The 21,806-nt window shown below is 50.9% G+C and overlaps 1 protein-coding gene across 2 annotated transcripts in view; it reads left to right on the top strand.

The window, feature by feature from the left end:
• WDR18 (WD repeat domain 18) overlaps positions 1-21,562 on the top strand; it is a 53,483-nt gene extending 31,921 nt beyond the window's left edge. The window contains exons 8-10 of one of the 2 annotated variants that reach the window (XM_077331662.1): positions 10,288-10,454; positions 18,757-18,825; positions 20,737-21,562. In XM_077331662.1, the coding sequence (XP_077187777.1) occupies positions 10,288-10,454; positions 18,757-18,825; positions 20,737-20,871 (371 nt within the window). In that variant the 3' untranslated portion in view covers positions 20,872-21,562. The other variant, XM_077331663.1, reaches the window with a different exon arrangement.
• The last annotated feature ends 244 nt before the right edge of the window (positions 21,563-21,806 follow it).

The following is a 21,806-nucleotide window of genomic DNA, read 5'->3' as shown; positions in this document are numbered from 1 at the left end:
TGGGTCATCTAGTCCAACCCCCTGCACTATTCAGGACACTCACAACCCTATCACTCATCCACTGTCACCTGTCAGCCTCTCCATCAGATGGCTATCCAGCTTCTGCCTCTGCTTAAAAATTTCTAAAGATGGAGAACCCACCACCTCCCGAGAAAGCCTGTTCCACTGAGAAACCGCTCTAACTGTCAGGAACTTCTTCCAGATATTTAGACGGAATTTCTTTTGAATTAATTTCATCCCATTGGTTCTGGTCCGTCGCTCCAGGGCAAGAGAGAACAATGCTCCATCCTCTGTATGGCAGTCTTTTAAATACTTGGACATGGCTATCAAATCCCCTCTCAGTCATCTCCTCTCCAGGCTAAATGGACCAAGCTCCCCCAACCTTTCTTCATACATCTTGGTCTCCAAACCCTTCACCATCTTGGTTGCCCTCCTTTGGACACTCTCCAGTTTGTCTACATCCCTCTTCAACTGGGGTGCCCAAAACTGAACACAATACTTCAAGTGAGGCCGAACCAGTACTCCAAGTGAGGCCAAACCCGTGATCTGGACGCGATATTCCGTTTGATACAGCCCAAAATCCCATTTGCCTTTTTAGCCACCGAGTCACACTGCTGACTCATGTTCAGTGTATGGTCTACTAAGACTCCTAGATCCTTCTTCTCTTCATCAGTTTAAGAACCAACTCTTGTTCTTTTCGCACATGCTACTGCCAAGATAAGTCTCCCTCATCCTATATTGGTGTATTTGGTTTTTCCTACCTAAATACCGAACTTTACATTTGTCCCTATCGAATTTCTATTCAGTTTAGCCCACTTCTCGAGCCTATCAAGATCATCCTGCATTCTGATTCTGTCTTCTGTTGTGTTTGCTACCCCTCCCTTTTTAGTATCGTCTGCAAATTTAATAAGTATCTCCTCTAATCCCTCATCCAAATCATTTATAAATGTGTTGAACAAAGGCCCCAGGACAGATGCCTGGGGTACTTCACTTGTCACTCTTTTCCAAGAGGATGCTGAACCATTAACAATGGGTATGATCTGGCAATCAGTTATTGATTCACCTGTCAGAATGAGGATCCATACCGCATTTTAACAACTTGTGATCAAGAATATCATGTGGAACCTTATCAAAAGCTTTACTGAAATCCAGATAAACTATGTCCACAGCATTCCCCTGATCCAACAATGTAGTACTTTCTTGAAAAAAGAGATAAGGTTGGCCTGATATGACTTGTTATTGCGAAACCTGTGCTGAGTCTTAGAAATGACAGCTCTCAGCTCCAGCTATTCAAGGACCGAGTGTTTGATTATTTCTTTCAAAATTTTGCCAGCTTCAGCTGACCGGTCAGTAGTCACCTGGATCTTCCTTTGTTTCATTTCAAGAAACTAGGTGTTTGTGGACAGTCCCAGCAGGGATCCTAGGCCACCATTCCCATCCCCCGTGTTTGCACATTGAGCACTATTTCCCTCACAAGAGAAGACTGAGGAGAAATAGGAGTTAAGCAGTTCAGACCTCTCTTCATCATCCTTATCCATTGTTGTTCCTCTATATATTTGTGAAACAGCCTAGGGGGTGGGACGTGTCTGGCTGTCCAAGTTGGAATAGGGCCAATCAGGGTGCAGCCAGTTTTGCCCTGATTGGCCCTGCCCCTGCAGCTCCCGCCCTTCGTCTCCGGACTCTAGTCTCTTTGCTATCAGATGCCTCAGTGCCTGGAGCCAGCAGCAGGTAAAGGGAGAGGGCCCTGGGCAAAGGGTCATGCTGGAGAGCTTGCTAACGAGGGCCTCCCAGCCTGCTGTCCCGGCCCTGCTAATGAGCTGCCCAGCTTCTGCTCGCCCCACTTGATCTGGCTGCGAGCTGTGGTCCAAAGCCACCTTAAGCTGCCTGGCCAGGGGCCAGGGGAGGGGACCTTTTCAAGACCCGTTCTTAGGAATGGGCTTTGAAGCTAGTCTCCTGTAATTTCACTTTCTTGTCCTCACAGTGGTCATACCATGTCCCTACTCTTTTTTTTTACTTGAAATATAACTAAAGAATCCTTTTTTGTTATGTTTAGCACTTCTTGCTTGCCTAACCTCATATTGAGCTTTAGCTTTTCTAACACTTTCCCTACAATTACTGGTTATTTGGTTATACTCATCCTTGGTAATAAGGCCTTCCTTCCATTTCCTAAATGACTCTTTTTTATTCCTTTTTTATTCCTCAAATCTTTTGACTACTGCTTATGGAGCCACCTTGGCTCCCTTAGGCTCCTTCCATCCAAGGGAAGTGATTGTGATTGAGCCTTCAGTATTTCACTTTTAATAAACTCCCAGCCCTCTTGGACTCCCATCTCTTTTTCTGACTATGGGACTCTACACAACATACCTGTAAGTCTATTAAAATCAGCGTTCTTAAAGTCCAGTCTATATGTCCGACTACTTAAAGGTTTTATTTTTCTCACAATTGAAGATTCCAAAAGCACACAGTCACTACTACCAAGTGTGCCCACTACCTCCACCTCATCTACCAGTTCTTCCCTATTGATGAGAATCAAATCTAAAATAGCAGAGCCCCTGGTTCCCCTCTCTACTTTCTGGGAAATGAAGCTGCCGGCAAGGCAAGTTAAGAATTTGTATTTTTAGCAGATTTGGTCTTCCAACAGATATCTGGGTAATTGAAGTCCCCCATGACCACTGTTTCCCCCTCTTTTGAAAATTGTGTAATTTGGTCTAGCAGTATCTTATTCAATTCCTCTGACTGGCTTGGTGGTCTATAGCAGACACCCACAATAATACCACTCTCATTTCCTACTCCTTTTATATTTACCCAAATACACTCAACTGAACTTTCATGCTTTGTGCTTGGCCCTCTGGGCAAACTGGAGAAGGAAAAGCCAGGTGGCGAGGCGAGCATTCAAGGGGGCCGTCTTCCAACCCCTCTTCTCTCATCACAGTATAATAAACTGATGAAGAGAAGAGGTGTTGGTTTTTATTACCTGGCTTTTCTCTCCACCCAAAGGAGTCTCATAGTGGCTTAGTCGCCTTCCCTTCCTCTCCCCTATGAGGTAGGTGGGGCTGAGAGAGTTCTGACAGAACTGCTCTGTGAGAACAGCTTCAACAGGACTCAAGGTCAGCATGTGGAGGAGGAGCAGGGAATGAAACCCGGCTCTCCAGGTTAGATGCTGCTGCTCTTAGTCACTACAGCCAGCTGGCTCTACAGCAGCACAGCTAACCAACTGCAAATTAGAAATTAAGGCATCCGTTTTTCTTTTGGTTCCCTTGCCCATCCAACATGCAGCCTTAATTCCCTGTCAAAACAATCTGGCAATGTTGTTCCTTCCTTATTCAGTAGAAAAAATGAGCCTTCCAAAAGGCGTCTGATCTGCATGCTGTGGCTTCTGTTCCCCCTGAGTTCAGGAAACCCACAATTTCTTATCCATTAGATGTGGCATGGGTGTAGAGCTGACAAGATTGGTTCAGAGACTCATTTGTGCTCAAATGGCCATGTTAAAATGGTCAAACAACAAGGGAGGTACACAGTGTGAATAAGCCAGACACAAAAGCAGAATTCAACAAGGTGTCAGGCAAAAAAAAATGAATTACATTAGGAGCTATAAAACAAACACAACATTAATTACATTAGGAGCTATAAAACGAACACAACTCAAATCACAATCCTCAAACTGTACAGAGCATGAGTTCATATGGGCAGGCTTCTCCTTGGTGTTCCTATTACATAACAAGAAAAGATTTTTCAGTTATGTGAGGAGCAAACGTAAAGTAAAGGAGGCAATAGGCCCACTGTTGGGTGCGGATGGACAAACTCTAACAGAGTGGATTGTAAACTAAACATGAGCAGGCAGTGTGTTGCAGCGGTAAAAAAGGCAAATGCCATTTTGGGCTGTATCAACAGGGGCATCACATCAAAATCACAAGATGTCATAGTCCCATTGTATACGGCACTGGTCAGACCACACCTGGAGTACTGTGTGCAGTTCTGGAGGCCTCACTTCAAGAAGGACGTCGATAAAATTGCGTTGAGCAGGGGGTTGGACTAGATGGCCTGTATGGCCCCTTCCAACTCTATGATTCTATAACAATTGGGTGCGGAAACTGTTGAGAGAGAACGGTTCAAAGATGGACTTCCAGATAAAGGTCGTTTCGGTCGTTTTTGTCACTTTGCCCATTTTCTTTGACAATTTTCCTCTTCAAACGAAGGATTTCAAGTATTGTTATACCAGCTAGAAAAATAATAGCGCCAATAATAGTGTAGGCACAAAACTGTGAACTATACTGCCACTATACTGTGGCAAAATATGTTTCCCTTGCTGTCGTGGTTTAGAGTGGCAACTTCGAATCTGGAAGAGCCAGGTTTGATTCCCCACTCCTCTTACGCACGCAGCCAGCTGGGTGACCTTCGGCTAGTCACATTCCAGTTAGAGCTGTTCTTGCAGAGCCATTCTCACAGAGCCCTCTCAGCCCCACCTAGATCAGGGGTGGCCAAACTGTGGCTCTCCAGGTGTCCATGGACTACAATTCCCATGATCTCTGCCAGCACATGTCCATGGACTTCTGGAAAGCCACCCCCTGCCCTTTTCCCCCCTTCTTAGCCAGTAAACTTGAGGTTCCTTTTTTCTTAACCTAACTACCTTCCTCTGGGCAGAGAGCAGTAGAGGGGTGGTGGGGAAAGAGAGAGAGAGAGCTGTCAATTTCCTGCATGTTATGTGTGGGGTGGGTTGGACTAGATGCCTCTCAGCGCACCTTCAGCTCCATATTTTTGCATAGACCTGTAGCTATCCCACTGCCTGCTTGCGGTGTGTGTGCGTGATCCCAGTCACTAGTGAACCGTGAGAGGCCAACATAGGTATCTTTTGCGCAAAGAGGCTGGTAGAGGATTTCTGTAGCTTTGTTAGGTCCCACAACAAAATCTGGTTGAGCACGGTTGGCCTGGTGACTCTGCTTCTCTTGAAATTCCTCAGCACTGTTTCTCCCAAGGCAGCCATCACCTGCTCTAACCCAGCTGGCCCAGGCTAGCCAGATCTCGAAAGCCAAACAGGGTCAGCCCTGACCAAGGTAGTCAGTAGGGTTGGGCGCGGTGGCGTCTGAATGGGCCATTCCAGGCTGGTGCGGAGCTTTGCGCCTGTGTGTGCGCGCCGAGTTACGCACCAGCGACCACGCCTCCCCTCCCCTCCCCCCCAGAGCGCAGCGCTGGCTGCATCAGCCTGGAACGGCCAATTTGGACGCCGCCACACACAACCCTAGTCCGTCATCGCTATGCAGAGGCAGGTAAGGGCAAAGCATTTCTGAATGCCTCTGGCCTCTGAAAACCCATGGAGTTGCCATAAGGCAGCTGTGACTGGACCCCCCATTGTGGCGTAGTGGTTAAGAACAGTGGTCTTTTAATCTGGAGAACCAGGTTCGATTAATAGAATCATGGAAGGGACTTCCAGGGTCATCTAGTCCAACGGAAGGCAGGAAATTCACAACCTGTGGGAAAGATTCCCTGCTCCTCCTCCACATACAGCCAGCTGGGGGACCTTGGGCCAGTCACGGTTCTCTCTGATCAGTTCTCCTAGAGCTCTCTCAGCCCCACCTGCCTCACAGGGTGTCTGTTATGGGGAAAGGAAGGGAAAGCAATTGGAAGCTGCTTTGAGACTCCTTTGGGCATAAGGAACCAGCTGTTCTTCTGTAAGTGGGGGCTGAATTTCACTTGAGGCTATAGATCTGTCTTCTTCCCTTGCTTGCCTTATGTTGTGACCCCCCCCCCCGCTTTGGAATGCCTAATTACTTCCCTCCCTCCCCGGGAAGCCCTGTCAGTGCTCTGGAGCCCCTTGTTCTCCTCCCTGCCCCACGGGAAGCATTAGCTGCCTTTATCTTGGCTACGCAGAGCTCCGATAAGGAGCTGCTCTTGGATGTCTCTTTCTCCCTGCCCGGAGTTCCCCTTCCTCGTCTCGTGTTCCGTCCTAGTAAACACCTTCAGTCTCCAGTTGCTTTGGGCCTCACAGGCCAATAGACCATTAGCAGCTGCGCCTGAAGGCTGATCTCGACAGGGCAGAAGCCAGTAAATTCTCTGCAGCCAGAACAAGCAGACAGTCCTAATAACCAGGCTGGGAACATAACTTGCAGTTGGGTAAATGAATCAGAAGGAGCGTCATCCGATCTGCTGAGAATCCAAGAGGCACCTTGTAAATAACCGTGAGTTTCCAGTGTTTGGCAGCTGGACCAGTCTCTCCAGTTTGTTCATTAGATGACAGGCTCCGTAGAAGGGAATGCACACTATTTTTCTTTCTTGGTGTTTTTCAGTTTGGGATTCCCAAAAACCCCAGCTTCTAATATCAGTAAAGGATTCAAATCCAGGATTTTTCGGAAATCTGAGATTTTTTCAGGTCCAAAAGACCCAAATCAAAAAACACAGAGGAGAAAAAATACCAGCTAAGACACTGAAAACAGCTGGCAGGCGGCTCGGCTGTGTCTCTTTTGGGAGGTTCCCTTGACCCAGACAGCCCAAAAGAGCTGGTCAAACAGCCGATCCTGCAGGGAGAATTCTTCCCAGAAGCTTGGCTGGGGCTCTGCTGGGCAGCCCAGTTCACAATGAACCTCCATGCAGGGGCCCATCTGATGGGAAAAGTTCTCCCTGCAGGCTCCACTGGGCCAGCCTGATTTCAACCAAGGAGCTGAACTTGCAGGGAAAGCCCTCCTGCAGACTTGCCTGGGGCTCTGCTGATTTAAGCTGTTCTGCCCACTGGAGCTTATCCAGGATCCAATCCTTTAGGGAGAGCTTTCCCCACAGCCTTGGCTGGAGCTCTGCTGGGCAGCCCATATATCTGGGATTTTTTTCCTCCGGTTCTCCAGAAAAATTCCGGATACATTTGAGAAACCAAAAGTATATTTTTTGATTCAGGTAAACCCGAATGTACACCTCAGCTCCAGAGCACCAACACGGACACACACCAGAGTCTGCCTTCACTATCAGCTGATCTTGCTTCTGCTCACAGTGCAGTGAGTTGGCAGGATTTACTCTCCTTCAGATGGGGCTGCCCGTTGGATCTCTGTGTAATAAGGCTTTTTCCTTCCAAAATGTCTAGTGCCATTTATTCCAGCGTGAACGTTCACGAGTCAGATCTCGCTTCTATCAGATGCAGATTGGAAAGGAATCCTTTTCCTTTTCCAGTCATCAGAGACACTCAGAACAGCAAGTCGTGCAGGGGCAGATGAAAGTTAGAAGAGTCTTGGCATTTTAACGTTCTAAAAACAAAGCTGTACAGGCAGTTAACGAGTGCCTGGAATTACAATTTAGACAGAAGCACATCTTAGAGGTTTTAAGAAACAACGGCTCACTCATTGCTCATGGAAATGCCTGAGGCAAGGTGGAATTTATAGGCAGGAGGGACAAATGTTTTCTGTCTTTGCTGCTCCCTGAAACAAGGCTTCAGTCTCCTGAGTGCCCAGAGCCAAGCATTCTTCTGGCTTGGCAGTGTAGCAACATGGTTTGCACACTGAACGGTCGGTCCGGGTTCAGACTGTATTTTCAGGGCTGGCGCACTCTGCTGACTGCTGAAAACAGGGCTGGGCTGGATAGACAGTTAACCAAAGCATCCCATCAAAATCGCATGATGTCCTGCTCCTCCTGTACACCATATTAGTCAGGCTCCACCTGGAGTCCTGTGTGCATATCTAAAGACCTCCCTTCAACAAGGATATGGACAACATTGAGAAGGTGCAGAGGAGAGCGATGAAGAGGATCTGGGGCCTGGAGACCAAGTCCTGTGAGGAAAGGCTGAGGGACTTGGGAATGTACAGCCTGCAGAAGAGGAGGTTGAGAGGGGACAAGATGGCTCTCTTTGAGGTATCTGAAAGGTTGTCCCTTGGAGGAGGGCAGGGAGAGGTTCCTGTTGGCAGCAGAGGAGAGGACCTGCAGCGATGGCTTTAAACTAAAGTTTTTTACGGTCCAAGTAGTTCAGCAGTGGCATGGGCTGCCTCAGGAGGTGGGAAGCTCCCCTTCACTGTGGCTTGAAGGTACTTATCCTGGATGCTTGAGGCTGATCCTGCGCTGAGCAGGGGGTGGGTCTAGATGGCCTGCATGGCCTCTTCCCACTCTAGGATTCTGTGATTATCTGGGACAGGGGAAGGCCTCTTAGAAAGATGCAGAACTTTAGCTAAGGCAGGGGGAATCCTGGTTTAATTCCTGCATTCTGCAGCAGCTGACAAGCCAAGGGAGTGACGGTCTGTCTCTGTCGTGGGGGAAGGACCCTGTATGCACAGCCCCCTAACGACTGGGGAAGCCCTCTCTGATCGTGCAGAGCAGACAGGGTGGAGTGGACTGGTGGCCCCACTAGCCCAGCTAGTGGCTCCTCGGTTCTGGCCACTGTGTGAAACAGAGGGATGAGCTGGATGGGACATTAGCCTGACCCAATAGGGCTTCTCTGATGTTCTTGCGACCCGGTTTCACCTGCCTTCCCTTCCTGGCATCCCTCAAACCAAAGCACTTTTTTTGCTGCCTTGAAAGGGGGTTGGGGGAGCTGCGGTTGTCAGACTGCAGTTCTGAGCTTGTGCAAATGAGTGGCAGCTTTCTGGAGACAGCCAGAGCTGCTGGTGAGAGCCACGGTGGCCCCTTGGCCCTGAGGAGGGTTGCTGTGTGCCTCCGCATGCCGAGACCCAAGGCTGACTCTGGCACAAGCTGCCAGAGAGAGATCTGAACCATTGACAGCAGCAGGAGGGAGCGAGCGGGGAATCTGGGGGGCGGGGGGTGCTCAGCAAGACCACCTGGTTGCTTTCAGGAGTCGGCAAGCGGAGGCTGCCATGAGGTGTGTCTGTCGGGGGGGGGGGGGAAGCACTGACTGGATCTGCCCCAGCTGCTGTCTCAGTGCCCTCTGTCTGGGGCTCCTGCCCCTGTGACCGGGTTGCCTGAGTGGCGTTTGCTTGTGCAGGAACAGAGGTGTTCTGAGGGCAGGGGGGTGAGGCTGACAGAAGCGGTTGGCCGTGTGGGTAAATGCGGTAATTAAAGCGCTCATTAACTCCGCCAAATGAATGTGCATGATAGATCATTACTACAGAGGCCCCAGTCCGGATGATGGATGGGCTTGCTCTGCAAAGGACAGCAAGGCCATGGTCGCGCTCTGTGCTTGGGCGCAGTGCAGGGATCGTCAGCAGCTCCTGCAAATCAGGAAGGGGGGAGGACTGGGCCATGGGGGGGCAAAGGCCACCATTTGGCCATTTTTTCCTCTGTTGGTCGAGGAACTCAGGGCAGCATTCATGGTTTCCCTTCCCCAACAATCCTATAAGGTAGGCGAGGCAGAGAGAGTGAGCAACTGATCACATATCAGGAAAAATATTTTCACAGTCAGAGTAGTTCAGCAGTGGAATAGGCTGCCTAAGGAGGTGGTGAGCGCCCCCTCACTGGCAGTCTTCAAGCAAAGGTTGGATACACACTTTTCTTGGATGCTTTAGGATGCTTAGGGCTGATCCTGCGTTGAGCAGGGGGTTGGACTAGATGGCCTGTATGGCCCCTTCCAACTCTATGATTCTATGATCCAAGATCTCCCACTGAGCTTCATTACAGAAAGGGGAATTGGGGATAGGTTACCCCTATTCTTAATCTGCCACCGCTGTGCAGTTCTGTCTGAGCCGAGATCTCCAGTAAGTTAGGAGCTGCTGATGTTCCAGTGGTGCAGGTTATGGCATCAAAACTGAACGGAGAGCTCTAAATTAGCTTGATGCTGTGAAAGTGTGCTGAAGATGAAAGCCTGTCATGCCAACTCAGAGTTTGCGCTGGAAGAAGATTGGGAAGCAGAGCCACCTCCATAACTCTCAAGAAAACAGGTTCCTCCCGTGTGTGCAGGCATGTTCTCACCACATTAGGACTGGCTCATTCTTGGCTTCTGTGCCCCCTTTTTTTCTCTGACTGCAACTGCCCTCCTCTTCCAGATTCCAGTCCGGAGAAAACATCACATTCAAACTTTGGAAAGCCATTTCTGAGCCAGAGAAGCCTCTACCGAGCGAGGGAGCTAAGAAATGGGCATGCCAGGCCCAGGAATTGGCATCTGGTGCCAGCTGCATTTTCATCTGCCTGGAAGGCTCTGAAACATAGCTGCCAGAGGACCCCAAAGAGGGGAAGCCAGTGGTGAAAGAGTGTGGCTTTGATGCTATCTAGCACAAGCACATAGTCCAAGCTGTTCATCGGCAGTTTCTCTGGAAATTTTTCAAAGAGCAGGAATTTCCATGAACTTGAGTTAAGAACACCCAGCTTCCTGTCTTTTCGACGTTGCGTGTCCAGGCTTTGTATGTCAAACGGTTTCTTTCCCCTCCATAGGCCCAATCACCAACGCTTTCATTACTCTGGCACCAGCCAACATGATGGACCCGGACAGCAAGCCCAGTGCGCCCCTGCCAAAATTCAGCCGCCACCCCCACAATGTGGAGAGCACAGAACGCTCTGCCAGCGAGGGGATGACGCTGTGCCTCGGCCTGCATCAGAAGGTACAGGGATTGAAGGCTGGGAGTGGGGGGGCTCTTGAATGGTATGTCTCTTGCGCTGAGATGGCAAAGCTCGTGATGCTTCAGGTAGAGGAGAAGGGGCAGCGAGTCATAAATGGTTTTGGCCTCTGCACCCCCTTTGTCCCCTGACTGCAGCTGTCCTCCTCTTCTAGCTTCCAGGCTAGAAAACGTCATGCTGGAACCCCGGAAAGCTGCTTCCAAGCCAGAGTTGCCTGTACCGAGTGAGGGAGCTTAAATGCTCTGAGCATCGCGGTACAATTCTGATGCTGGGAGAGCGTTTGGGTGGCACATATGTTTGTCTCCCTTGGTACCTTGTTGATTGAGGGCTTTTTGACATTCTCGTTTTCCTCACTTGTGTATTCCTGTTGCTTCATGTTTTTTCCCCGTTCTGCTCATGTTTTGCTCCTTCTAGTCGTTGTTTTGATATTACACCAGTTTACGTCTGGCATGAAAACCTACCATTTAGGGCAGGGCTGGCCAAACTGTGGCTCTCCAGATGTCCGTGGAATACAATTCCCATGAGCCTCTGCCTGTCGCTGCACCCCTGGTTTAGGGGTATTGCCCAATCTGTCTGCATAACAACTCTGCTATGTATGCTTCCTGCGTGTAACTTTGCCATACAATGCCTGGAGTTTAAATCCTCAGGGAGACACGCCTGACATATAGTGGCACAATATCAAATTCACCACTAGAGGGAGCAAAACGTGTGCAAAACAGACCTCTCTCCCAAAACAATGGGGACCCAGGTGCAAGGAAAATGAGAATGTGGAATAGTCAGAAGGCTGAGGCAGGAATGGGGATGCGGAAGAGTTTGAATAGGCAGGGATCATGAATAAATGTCAGAATCCACGACTGGCCAGAAAGCACAAGCTTGGATAGTTTTAGACACCCGTTAGGCAACTCATGAAGACCAAGAGGTTTAGCGGCAGCCATGAGCCGTGTTGGGTGAGTGGAGACGTCACGTGGAGGGCTCCCAGCAGCCAAAGAGGGAACCTTATAAAAACACACCATGAAGATCAAATAATATGTAGATGTGAAAAAGAGACATCAGAGCAGAGAGAGTGGGTTATTTGGGGAATAATATTGGGGAGGGCATCATCTAGGCGTGGAACAGAATTGTTCTCTCTTGCCCCAGAGGGACAGACCAGAACCAGTGGGATGAAATGAATGCAAAAGAAATTCCGCCTCTTTTTCCTCTGGTGTGCGTGAAGAAATCTGCCAGCACTGGGAAGGGGGAAATCCTAGGGTTCTTAAAAAAAACAAACCTACAATTTTGGGCTATGCCTCAGAAATATGCACACACATCAAAGTATGGGAGTGCAGGGTTGCTGTAAGGTTGCTGTAGGAATCCAAAATGATGCCTGAGAATACAGAGGGAGGGAGGAGGGAGGCAAGGGCATGGGAGGACAGGGTGAAAGAAGAAGAGTTGGTTTTTAATATCCCGTTTTTCACTGCACAAAGACTTGTAATTGTCTTTCCTTCCTCTCCCCGTAATGGACACCATGTGAAGTAGGTGGGGCTGAGAGAGCTCTAAGAGAACTTCTCTGTGAGAACAGCTCTAACAGGGCTGTGACTAGCCCAAGGACACCCATATGGCTGCATGTGGAGGAGCAGGGAATCTAACCCAGCTCTCCAGATTAGAAGCCACTGCTGTTAACCATGACACCAAACTGCTGGGGAGAGAATGAGATTGTAAGGTCTGTTGGTGCTGAACTTGTGCTGCTTCAGGAAGAGCAGTTGAGATGCCAAACCGTGGGTTGCTTTGACCACTGCTGAGAATCCAAAGCATGCTTGACCCTCTAGGCCAGGGGTAGTCAAACTGCGGCCCTCCAGATGTCCATGGACTACAATTCCCAGGAGCCCCTGCCAGCAAATGCTGGCAGGGGCTCTTGGGAATTGTAGTCCATGGACATCTGGAGGGCCGCAGTTTGACTACCCCTGCTCTAGGCACACAGGGCAGCGCCAGTGAGAGCTGCTGGCTGGGTTTGCTGCCTTCATCCGTGTAGCTTTCCCACCTCCAGATACGGTGCTCTGCCCTGTAAAGTCATGCATTGAGCCAGGCTCCTGTTAACCAAGCCCAGCCCCCTAGAAGCCCTGGTTTCTGAATGCCAGCTGGAGATTATCACTCTGTAAGCACCCTCTTGGTCACTGAGACCAGGCATTCTCAAGGAGAGTTTCCTGACGGCTCTGAAAGGGTTTCCCAAATGGGTGGGAATTAATTTTTTGTGTATTTCTGAACATCTGTTAAACATTTAATTAGGTGATTTGACCACATATGGTCATGTCAACTTGCCCCCCCTCCCTTCCCAAAGTGGCCAATGATAGGCCTGGAGGGGGTGGGGAGGGGCCCGGGGGCGTGTCCACTTCTCTGCTTCCCCACCATAACCTGCATGATTGCACCACTTCCTTTGGCGGTTTCTCAAAGCCTGAAGGATTTCAGGGGTTTCTCAATGGTAAAGAAATAGATGTTGAGCCAGCTCCGATCCTTCTTTGCCTTCTGTTTCATCTTATACAGGACCTCTCTTTTTCTCTCTTTTACCTGGAGTTGCAACAAGTTAACCTGTTTTTGACGTTAATCTGTTCACAGTGTTCTATGTCCCTACCTGAATATGTCATGTAAGGTGTGCTTCTATATTTGCACGTAAAACCTCTTTCTCTCGTTACCACTGGCATCACGGCACTGAGACAAGCAGCGGCAAACCACCTCCAAAGCTCTTTGCTAGGCTGCCAGAGGATTCTAGGATCCCCTGGCTAGACGACACACAGGCTAAATGATAAATACATAAATCGATCCTTGTTGTGGTTTGTTTGAACAACATTTCCCCTTTAGCTGGAAGACGTGGAGGATTAGGGATACTGCATCAAGCTTCCGTGCTTCCAAGGCAATCGATTTATTGGGGGGTGGGGGGTTTAACCCAGTCCTGGCCAACCCAGTCCATGCTTCTTCCTGCTGTTTATCTCTCTTTAAGCTTCAGTGTAGCAGTGATGACTGAACAACTGGCAGTTTTGGCTGCCCAGTTTTCCCCGGCAAACAGCTGGCCAACACGATAGCCTTTTGCCCATCTCCCTCTGTCGGGAACTATTAGGAACGATTCACGAGCTGTCCTCCAGGCGTGGGGGATCCGATGCCCTCCTCAGTGGCTTGGGAAGGCTGCAAAGAGGCGAAAGGCCCATCCCTCGCAGTGCAGTGCAGGCAGCTTCCTCCTCCCGCTTCCCAGCTCAAGGATGCTTGGCTGTGTTCTCTCTCCTGTCCGTCACTCTCTCCCAAGAGACTGATGGGCTGTCGTCTTTGATGGATTAGCTCCTGGCCAAAGGGAGGCCCTCGTGCTCCCAGCGCAGGGCATTTGTCCTTTCGGCTTATTCAGGCAGTGAGGGGCAAAGCAAGAAGCTCACCTGGGGAAACCCTGGGCATCGCCTGGCTTCTCAGAAGCCGATCCCCAGAAAGACCGCTGTCAGTTCTGCTCCTGCTCTCTGACACCAGGAAACGCAAGCGTGCCCCTTTGCGCCTCACGGCAGAGCCGGGGAGCTGCAGGCAGCACAATCTCCTGTGGAAATCCAGCTGGTGTCTGTCTGTTACCGGAAAAACAAGGCCTCATTGTATCCTTGGGGCGCCAGAGAGGTCAGAGGGGAGCTTAGAAACCTCACTTGCACTTTTCCTGTGGGCAGCGCTCTTTGTGGGAGCAGGCCTACCAAGGATTTGCAGCCTCTTGTGGAAGAGACTCCCTCTCTCTCTCGGAATCCATCCAAGCCCCCGGCCCCCTTGAGAGAGACAACACAAGCAGACCTATGCACACCTTTTCCGTCTGTTGACATTGGTAAGCATAGCAAGGTATGGTTTGGCAGTGATGCTGCAGACCATTTCCTCCACTCCGCCTAAAATAGAGAAAGGGTCTGATTCAGTGTGAGGCCACTTCATTGTGTGTTCTCGATGGAGCTGCCATGAGGATCACTGCTCAACCTGCCCAGGTGGTAACGTCTATAGCTGGGCTTCCGTGGCCTTTCCCAGAGGTTCAGATGGCCGCTGACATCACAGGGTGTCCCACTTCCCCCGTGGCTCTGCAGGCCAGGTCCCTTTCTCCACAGTGGAAAAATGGCTGGCTCTGGAACCCCATTTCCGGGATTCCTCGAAGCCAGAGAAACACTTCAGGGGTTCCTCCACAGTCAAAAGGTTGAAAAGGCTGGTCTACAGTGATGGGCACAGGAGTCAAGTGGGAAGGCTACGATGCACCTTCCCCCCCTCCCGAAAAGAGAGAGGCTATGATGCCGTTCTGTCTTTCTCATTTCGGAAGTGCGACTCTAACAATTGGGGGTGAACAGCTGGCGGGCTCCATGGAGCCTGACGGCTGGACAGCACTTGGGAGCAGGAGACAAAGATCTCCTGTCTCTCTTCTTATCAGCAGCCTGTCTGCTCCCAAATGAGAACAGCTGCTCCAGGCCTGCGTGTCTGGCATGCCCAATGAGCTGCCTGTGCTCAGAGGGACGGATGGAGGGGTCCCTCCTCCACATGGATGGAGACTTTGCAAGGGCTGGCGGGGGGGGGCAGCTTCCCTGGGTCTGTTTGCTTGGTCCCAGGGGAGTTGTGAGCAGCTCTCCAGTCAAAGACTTGCTTTTCCACTGACTCAAGGAAGGGTGACCCCTAGCCTCTCCACCCCCACCCCACCCCCAGACCTTTATGCATGGCTCGGACAGCCACCCCAGGAGAGGGCTATTGTATTTTCCTCTGGAGACCAAGCCCAGTGAGGAAAGGCAGAGGGCCTTGGGAGTGTTCAGCCTGGAGTAGAGGAGGTGGAGAGGGGACAAGAGGGCTCTGTTGAAGTCTTTGAAAGGTTGCCACTTAAGAGTATGACAGGGAGTGATTCCTGTTGGTAGCAGAGGAGAGGAGAGGCGAAGGATACCAGTTAGATATCAGTTTAAAAATATTCCCAGTCAGAGTAATTCAGCAGTGGAATGGGCTGCCTAAGGCGGTGGGGAGCTCCCCCTCATTGGCAATCTTTAAGCAGCAGCAGGACAGATCCTTCTCCTGGATGCTTGAGGCTGATCCTGCACTGAGCAGGGGGTGGGACTGGATGGCCTGCATGGCCCCTTCCCACTCTAGGATTCTACGAGTCTAGTTCAGCAGTGGAAGGGGCTGCCTAAGGAGCTCCCAGTGGGCAGCACCAGTTAAGCTCAGCCTGCGGTTTTCCCGTGCTGCTTTGCAGGCCTGTCGGGTGGGTGAGTGGGGTCAGCCTACCTGAGTTTCCGATTAATTGTGTAAAAATAAACAGATCTACTACTTGGGAAGCACAGAAGGTTTATGCAGGAACCCCGATCTTCTACCTTTTCCGGCTCAGGGAGAAAGGCTGCTCAAGCAGAGCTCTCCTGCCAGGCATTTGGTTGAGGCAAGGTGAAGAACATCGGGCAGGAGTTGCTCCCCAAGACGGGGGTTGGGGGCTGTATGTGTCTGCAGTCTGGTGCATAAAGAAGGGAGGAGAGGATTAGACCAGTTCTATCGACAAGATATTTGAATATTTTTTCTTCTGTTTTATGTGATTGTATCATTTTATTGTAAGCTGCCATGAGCCAGCATGGCCCAGGAGTGGCAATCAACAAACACAATATAAATAAATAAATAAATCAGAAAGATGATCTGACTCCCATGATGACAAGAGAAGGAAATTTTACCCACATCTTATAGGCCGCATTCTTTTATTGTGAACAGATAAAATTCAAAACAGGTTCATTTGCCACAGCGCCAAGGGAGAGAAGGGAGGGCCTACAGCAGAGGAAGCACAGAAGGCAAGCGAGGGCTCACCGATGGCGTTGACTCGCTCTGTGTAATCCGCTTCCAACTGCTAGCGAAAAAGGCAGAGGAGAAATAACGTGAATAATTTTTTTTGAAAGCCATGAAAGCCAGTGGCCTCATGGGAATGGTGGTCCATGGACATCTGGAGAGCCACATTTTCCACCCCTGCCCTTCAGCATCCATGATCAGCCACTGCTTGAATGCGGCTAGGACTAAAACGAATTTATGTCTCCTTTTACAGTAAAGGGCTCGGCATCGTCATGCTTCCTAGTGCGTTCAAAGTGTGCCATCTGATGCTTCCAGAAGGGTGCACCTGCCTGTCACAGCAGAAAAGAGCAAGAGTCCAGAAGCACCTTAAGGACTAAGCATATTTGTGGCAGGGAAGGAGCTTTCATAAGTCACTTTTTCAGGTACTTCTGTAGCAGGTGAAAAGAGTCCAGGAGCAGCTGAAAGACTAACCTGACCTGTGGCAGGGGAGGCCCTTGCAAAAGCTCCTCCCCTGCCACAAACTTCGTAGTTCCTTAAGGCTCCACTGAACTCTTGCTGTTTTCTCCTGCCGCAGACACACTTAGCCCATGCTGCGTAGGACTGCTGAAAACTGAAATAACCCGGTGTCTTCTGGCACTTTCCTTCTCTCACATAAGCTTTTGTGGGCTGTAGCTCACTTGGTTGGGTGCCTATAACTTGTCCCCTGGGAGTGGGGGAGTGTTCAGGAATGGCAGGAGGGAGAGAGCAGGTGGTGATCATGTAAAGAGATGTAAAGGAAGTGCAGGGACAATGCACAGTGGTGGGGGTCAGTGGGAACGCCAAACCCTGTATAGATGTAATAGCGGCTGTAGCATAGCAACCCAGGGCATTGTTCCATCTTGGGACTGCTGGAGAAGCTCTAACTGAGTCTTTTTTACCCCCAAATCTCCAATTGAGTCAGAGTCAGAAGGGGCCACATAACTGCCCAGTACAGGATTGTCCTACAGCAGGGGTGGCCAAACTGTGACTCTCTAGATATCTGTGGACTACAATTCTCATGAGCCCCTGCCAGCATCTGGACATGTGGAGAGCCCCTATTTGCTCATCCCTGTTGCTCATCCCTCCAGCGCCCCTGATAAGCCATTGCTTGAAGGCTGCCAGCGTGGGGGAATTCACCACTTCCCCAGGCAGCCACTTCCACTGCAGGCCCACTCTGGCTGAACAGATAGGGGCTCTTGAGGCTTGTGTCTTGGGAGACCAAAACATTCTGAATATTGTTGCTTTCGTTACGAGGCTCGTTTCTACTCTCTTGCCTGTGCGGAGAAGTCAAGGGCATGTCCCCTGTGACATGTCTGCCTAGTGAGGCCACACTGTGGTGGCATAGGCCCTGGCACTCCACCTCCAGCCCAATTGAATGTTTCCCACAAGATTACTCTCTTGGAATTGCTGGGAGCACCCCTGTAACATAGGTCAGTGTTTGGAGCACTGGGGTGGTGGGAGGGAGATGCTGAGAGAGGCCAGACCGGGGCTGCCTATTCAATTCACAGCACCGCCAAGATTCGGTGCGAGGTTACCCGGATTTGCACTTTTTATCTCTTGGCGCTACTGAGTTGCTCAGCCTTCCAGAGCAACTCTGTCCACAAGCCTGGGCTGCCAGCTGCCCTTGGTGCTGAGCACTAGCTCTGCCACTCACATCCGGTCACCCCCCCCCCCCGTTACTCTCAGACCGCTGCTTCAAGCCTGCTTGTTTTCCATGCATCCTTCAGGTTCTGTCAGAGGCTGTCAGATTTCGCCGGCCTCTCTTAAGAGATTATCTGTTCACTTCTGCTCTGCAGCATGGCTCTCTTGTCAGTAAGCGCCGAGAGGCTCGCTCATCCCCGGCGCTGTGTCGGAGAGGAACTTGCTGCCGGCGTATTAGTAGAAAAGAGTCTGGCAGCACCGTAAAGTCCAACCAAATCTGCGGCTGGGGAGGAGCTTTTATGAGGCACTGCTCAATTCTTCAGGGATCTGGGCTCAACAACGCTCCTCCCCAGCCTCACATTTTGTTCGTTTGAAAGTGCCTACTGAACCAGGCTTTCACGACACCCTGGGGTTTCTTGATGACCCTAGAAGGGTTTCCCAAATGGGTGGGAGTTAATTTTTAATATATTTATTGGATATTGACCCCATATGGTCTTGTCAACCTGCTCCTACCCTCCCCAAATGGCCAATGTTGGGCCTGGAGGAGGTGGGAAGGGGAGGGGCCCCAGGTGGGCATGTCCACAGCTCGGCTTCCCAACTGTATTCTGCACAATTGCGCCCCTTCTGGGGTTTCCTGAAGCCTGAAGAATGTTTCAGGGGTCAATCAAAGGTAAAAATTTTCTAGAGAGAGACTGCACTAGACTCTTTTCTACTGCTTCAGACAGACTTAATGCTGCTGCCTGTCTTGATCTATAGATGTGTGTTAATTTAACATTTTTCTTTGGGGGCATTTCCTTGAACCCGTGGCTGCTGGATCTTCCTTCTCGCCTGAGGCCAACCATTTTCTTCTTGCAGGGATCTGGTGAGAGCTACTTGGAGAAAGCAGAGCGATTGTACTCCCAGATGTGTTTGACAAGAGAGAAGGTGAGGCACCCCAACCCTTCCCTTCCCCCAGACACCATCCCCAAACTTGAGGCAATTAGGCAACAGCTGTATTTCAGGGCCATGGCCCGCTATTTGAAATGGGTCAGCACTTTCCAGATGCTACTGAGAAAGACGTTTTAGCAGCAGTAAGTCCCCATGTGGAGGCATAAACTATCTTTAAAATGTTTACTAGCTGTCTCTACCTTGTGGAATTCAAGGTGACTTACAAGGTAAGTAAAACAACAGTTATTAAATAAAAAGAAAACATTTATTAGCAGCCTTTATACCTTGTGGAACTCAAGGTGGCTTACAAGGTAAGTAAAACAACACTTCTTATCAAAAAGTAAACCAGAAAAGACCACAACTTCTTCCTGGTGGCTGGCCGCCCTGACTCTCCCCCAGAAGCATTAGCCAGCTGCTTGGAAGCAGTGAGGGGATGGCTCAAGCAGAGTCGTCTGAAGCTCAACCCTTCAAAGACGGAGGTCCTGTGGCTGGGCAGGAAGGGCCCAAGCGAGGAAGCGTGCTTACCCACCCTGGATGCAGTGCAGCTATCAGTGGCCCACTCCGCCAAGAACCTGAGCATGATTCTTGATGCCTCCCTCTCAAGGTCACGATGGTAGTACGGCTGGCATTCTACCACCGCCGTCAAGCCAACCTACCTGCGCCCTACTTTCTGTTGATCCCTGGCCCCAAGGAAGCCCGCTTGACCTCAACCAAGGCCAGAGCTTTTTCCATCTTGGCCCCACCTGGTGGAACAAGCTCCCAGGGGAGATCAGGGCCCTGACGGAACTTAAACAGTTACGCAGGACCTGCAAAAGGGAGCTCCTCCGCCAGGCATTTGGTTGAGGTCGACCCGTGCTATCACTGCCCAAGGGCCCTTCTCCTGAGCCCCCTCCTATGGCACCCACCATAACTCCGCCCAACCCACTGGGCTATCCGCATTTTTTCTACTGTTCCATGTTGCTTGTTGTTTCGCTTCATTATTGTTAATCTAAGTTATCTGTATTGTTTCTGTTCTGTTTTATGTGAACCGCCCTGACCCTTCGGGGAGGGTGGTATACAAATATAATCTTTAACTGGTCCTGCGGAGCAGATTAAATAAAAGGGTAAGGGCTCCTGGGGAGGAGTTAGGGTGGGACGTGTCCGGGATAAAAACTTGAGGGGCCCTGATTGGGCCCCTCCAAGTGCCACTCGGGGGCCAAGTGGCCAATTGGGAGGCGCACACAGCGCGCCTCCCTATTGGCCACTTGGCCCGCCCTGGATGATGAGCCCAGATGAGCCCAGATGGTTCGACGCCAGGAAAGGAGCAGGGCCACCGCGTCGAAGACGGCGACGGACCATCGCCCTTACTTGCGGAGAGGCAGTCCACGCAAGGAGCAGGCCTGCCGCGTCACCAATGAGCCCAGCCACCAGCCTCCACGGCAAGGCCACCCCGCCTGGCTACGCCTTCCCGCAGGCCTCCTCCCCAGGCCCACAAGACCTCAAGCCGCCCCTACGCAGCCGATAAGCTTCCGCCCCACCCCACCCACAGCCACACTCCCACCCAGAAACACCAACCCCCAATCGCCCCCTTGATAGCTCGCTCACCACCGTTTGCCCCCTCCACACAAACCCCCCCCACCCATTCCCACACGTCGCCGCCCCCGCCCCATTGCTGTCTCTCTTTACCTGTTGGATTACGGCTGCCTGCCTATCACACACAAGGTGGATAGAGCAAGTTGTTTTCTCAAACTAAATAAGCCTCCCAGGTATCTACAGCTTTGTCAAGCCCTTTTGGGGGGGGGGGTGAGAGGTGCAGGGGTTGCTGTGCTCCAGCTCCACCCTTGAATGTGGCATTGCATGGGGCTTCTCCGGCACTTGACACAGATGGGGAGATGTTTTAGCCCCCTAACGCCAGTCCGTTCCTTGCAGAACCTGATGGGAGACCTAGAGCAGCTGAAAATCCAGGTGACGGAGCTGGAGGACGAGGTCGGGACCCTGCGGAAGATCAACAAGAGCCTCTTTGACTTCTCCAGCCGTATCATAACCAAGCCGGGCAAACAGTAGCCTGGGCCCAAGCTTGCACCTCGAGGGAGGGGAGAAGCAGGCAGAGACCTGGCCTTGGACGTGGGGACACTCCTCCCGCGCATTGAGTTTTCTTTTTCCTGGACAAATTGTGTGTGTGCGTGGGGGGGGGGGGCTCTCTCTTCATGTTCATGCTCCTGGAGCTACAAGGGCTGTGTGGCCAGCCGGATACTGTTCTTCTGCCAGACACCGGCTGTGGCTTGTGCAGATGAGCCCGGAGAAAAGACTGGGAAGGAACGCTCTGTGGGACAAAAAGAGTCCATTCGGTGGTGCAACTAAAGCAGTGATCTGCCTGACTCCATGGAGTTTTGCCAGCTCGAATCCAGACCTGCAGTCCTCTTTGCATGCTGTGCTGCTAAGCTGGACATCATGGTGCTGTTTCAGAACCTCTTTTTATACTTGAGCTATTTTTGTGGACTTGGTATTTTGGGGGGAAGGAGGGAAAGAGGGGGGGACCTCTGTGTGTAATTCAGAGGGAGTTTGCCTCATCATATACCTTCATCATATACCAAGTGCAGGTTCATATACCTTTCTAGTTGGCTGTGGGCACGCGGCAGAGCACCCCCTAGTCTGTCACTCATTTTATACCAAATCAGGCTGCAAGGGGGCTCATATTTCCAAATTTTTCCTTCCCTCTACTGAGAAACAACAATAAATTCCCTGTTTATAGCAATGTAGCACAAACTGAGCATTTGTTCCCGAGTTGCAGGCTTTCCGCATGCAAGTCATCTCGCGCTGGGAGGCAGCGTGGTCCTCTGCTGCCCCCCCCCCCCCCTTCCACAAGCAGTCCCCAGGGAATCCTCCAGGGCAGGAGTTTCTCCCCCCCCCCCCCCCCCGGTGGCTATGTAACGGAGGACTTCTGGATTCGCAGCAAAATGTACAGGGTTTGGATCCTGTCATTCATTTGTCGGCAGCAG

Source organism: Paroedura picta, chromosome 4 (genome assembly GCF_049243985.1).
Source record: "Paroedura picta isolate Pp20150507F chromosome 4, Ppicta_v3.0, whole genome shotgun sequence".
NCBI classification, from domain to species: domain Eukaryota; kingdom Metazoa; phylum Chordata; class Lepidosauria; order Squamata; family Gekkonidae; genus Paroedura; species Paroedura picta.
Note: the sequence above shows the minus strand (reverse complement) of the source record. Positions and strands in the feature narration are given on the sequence as shown.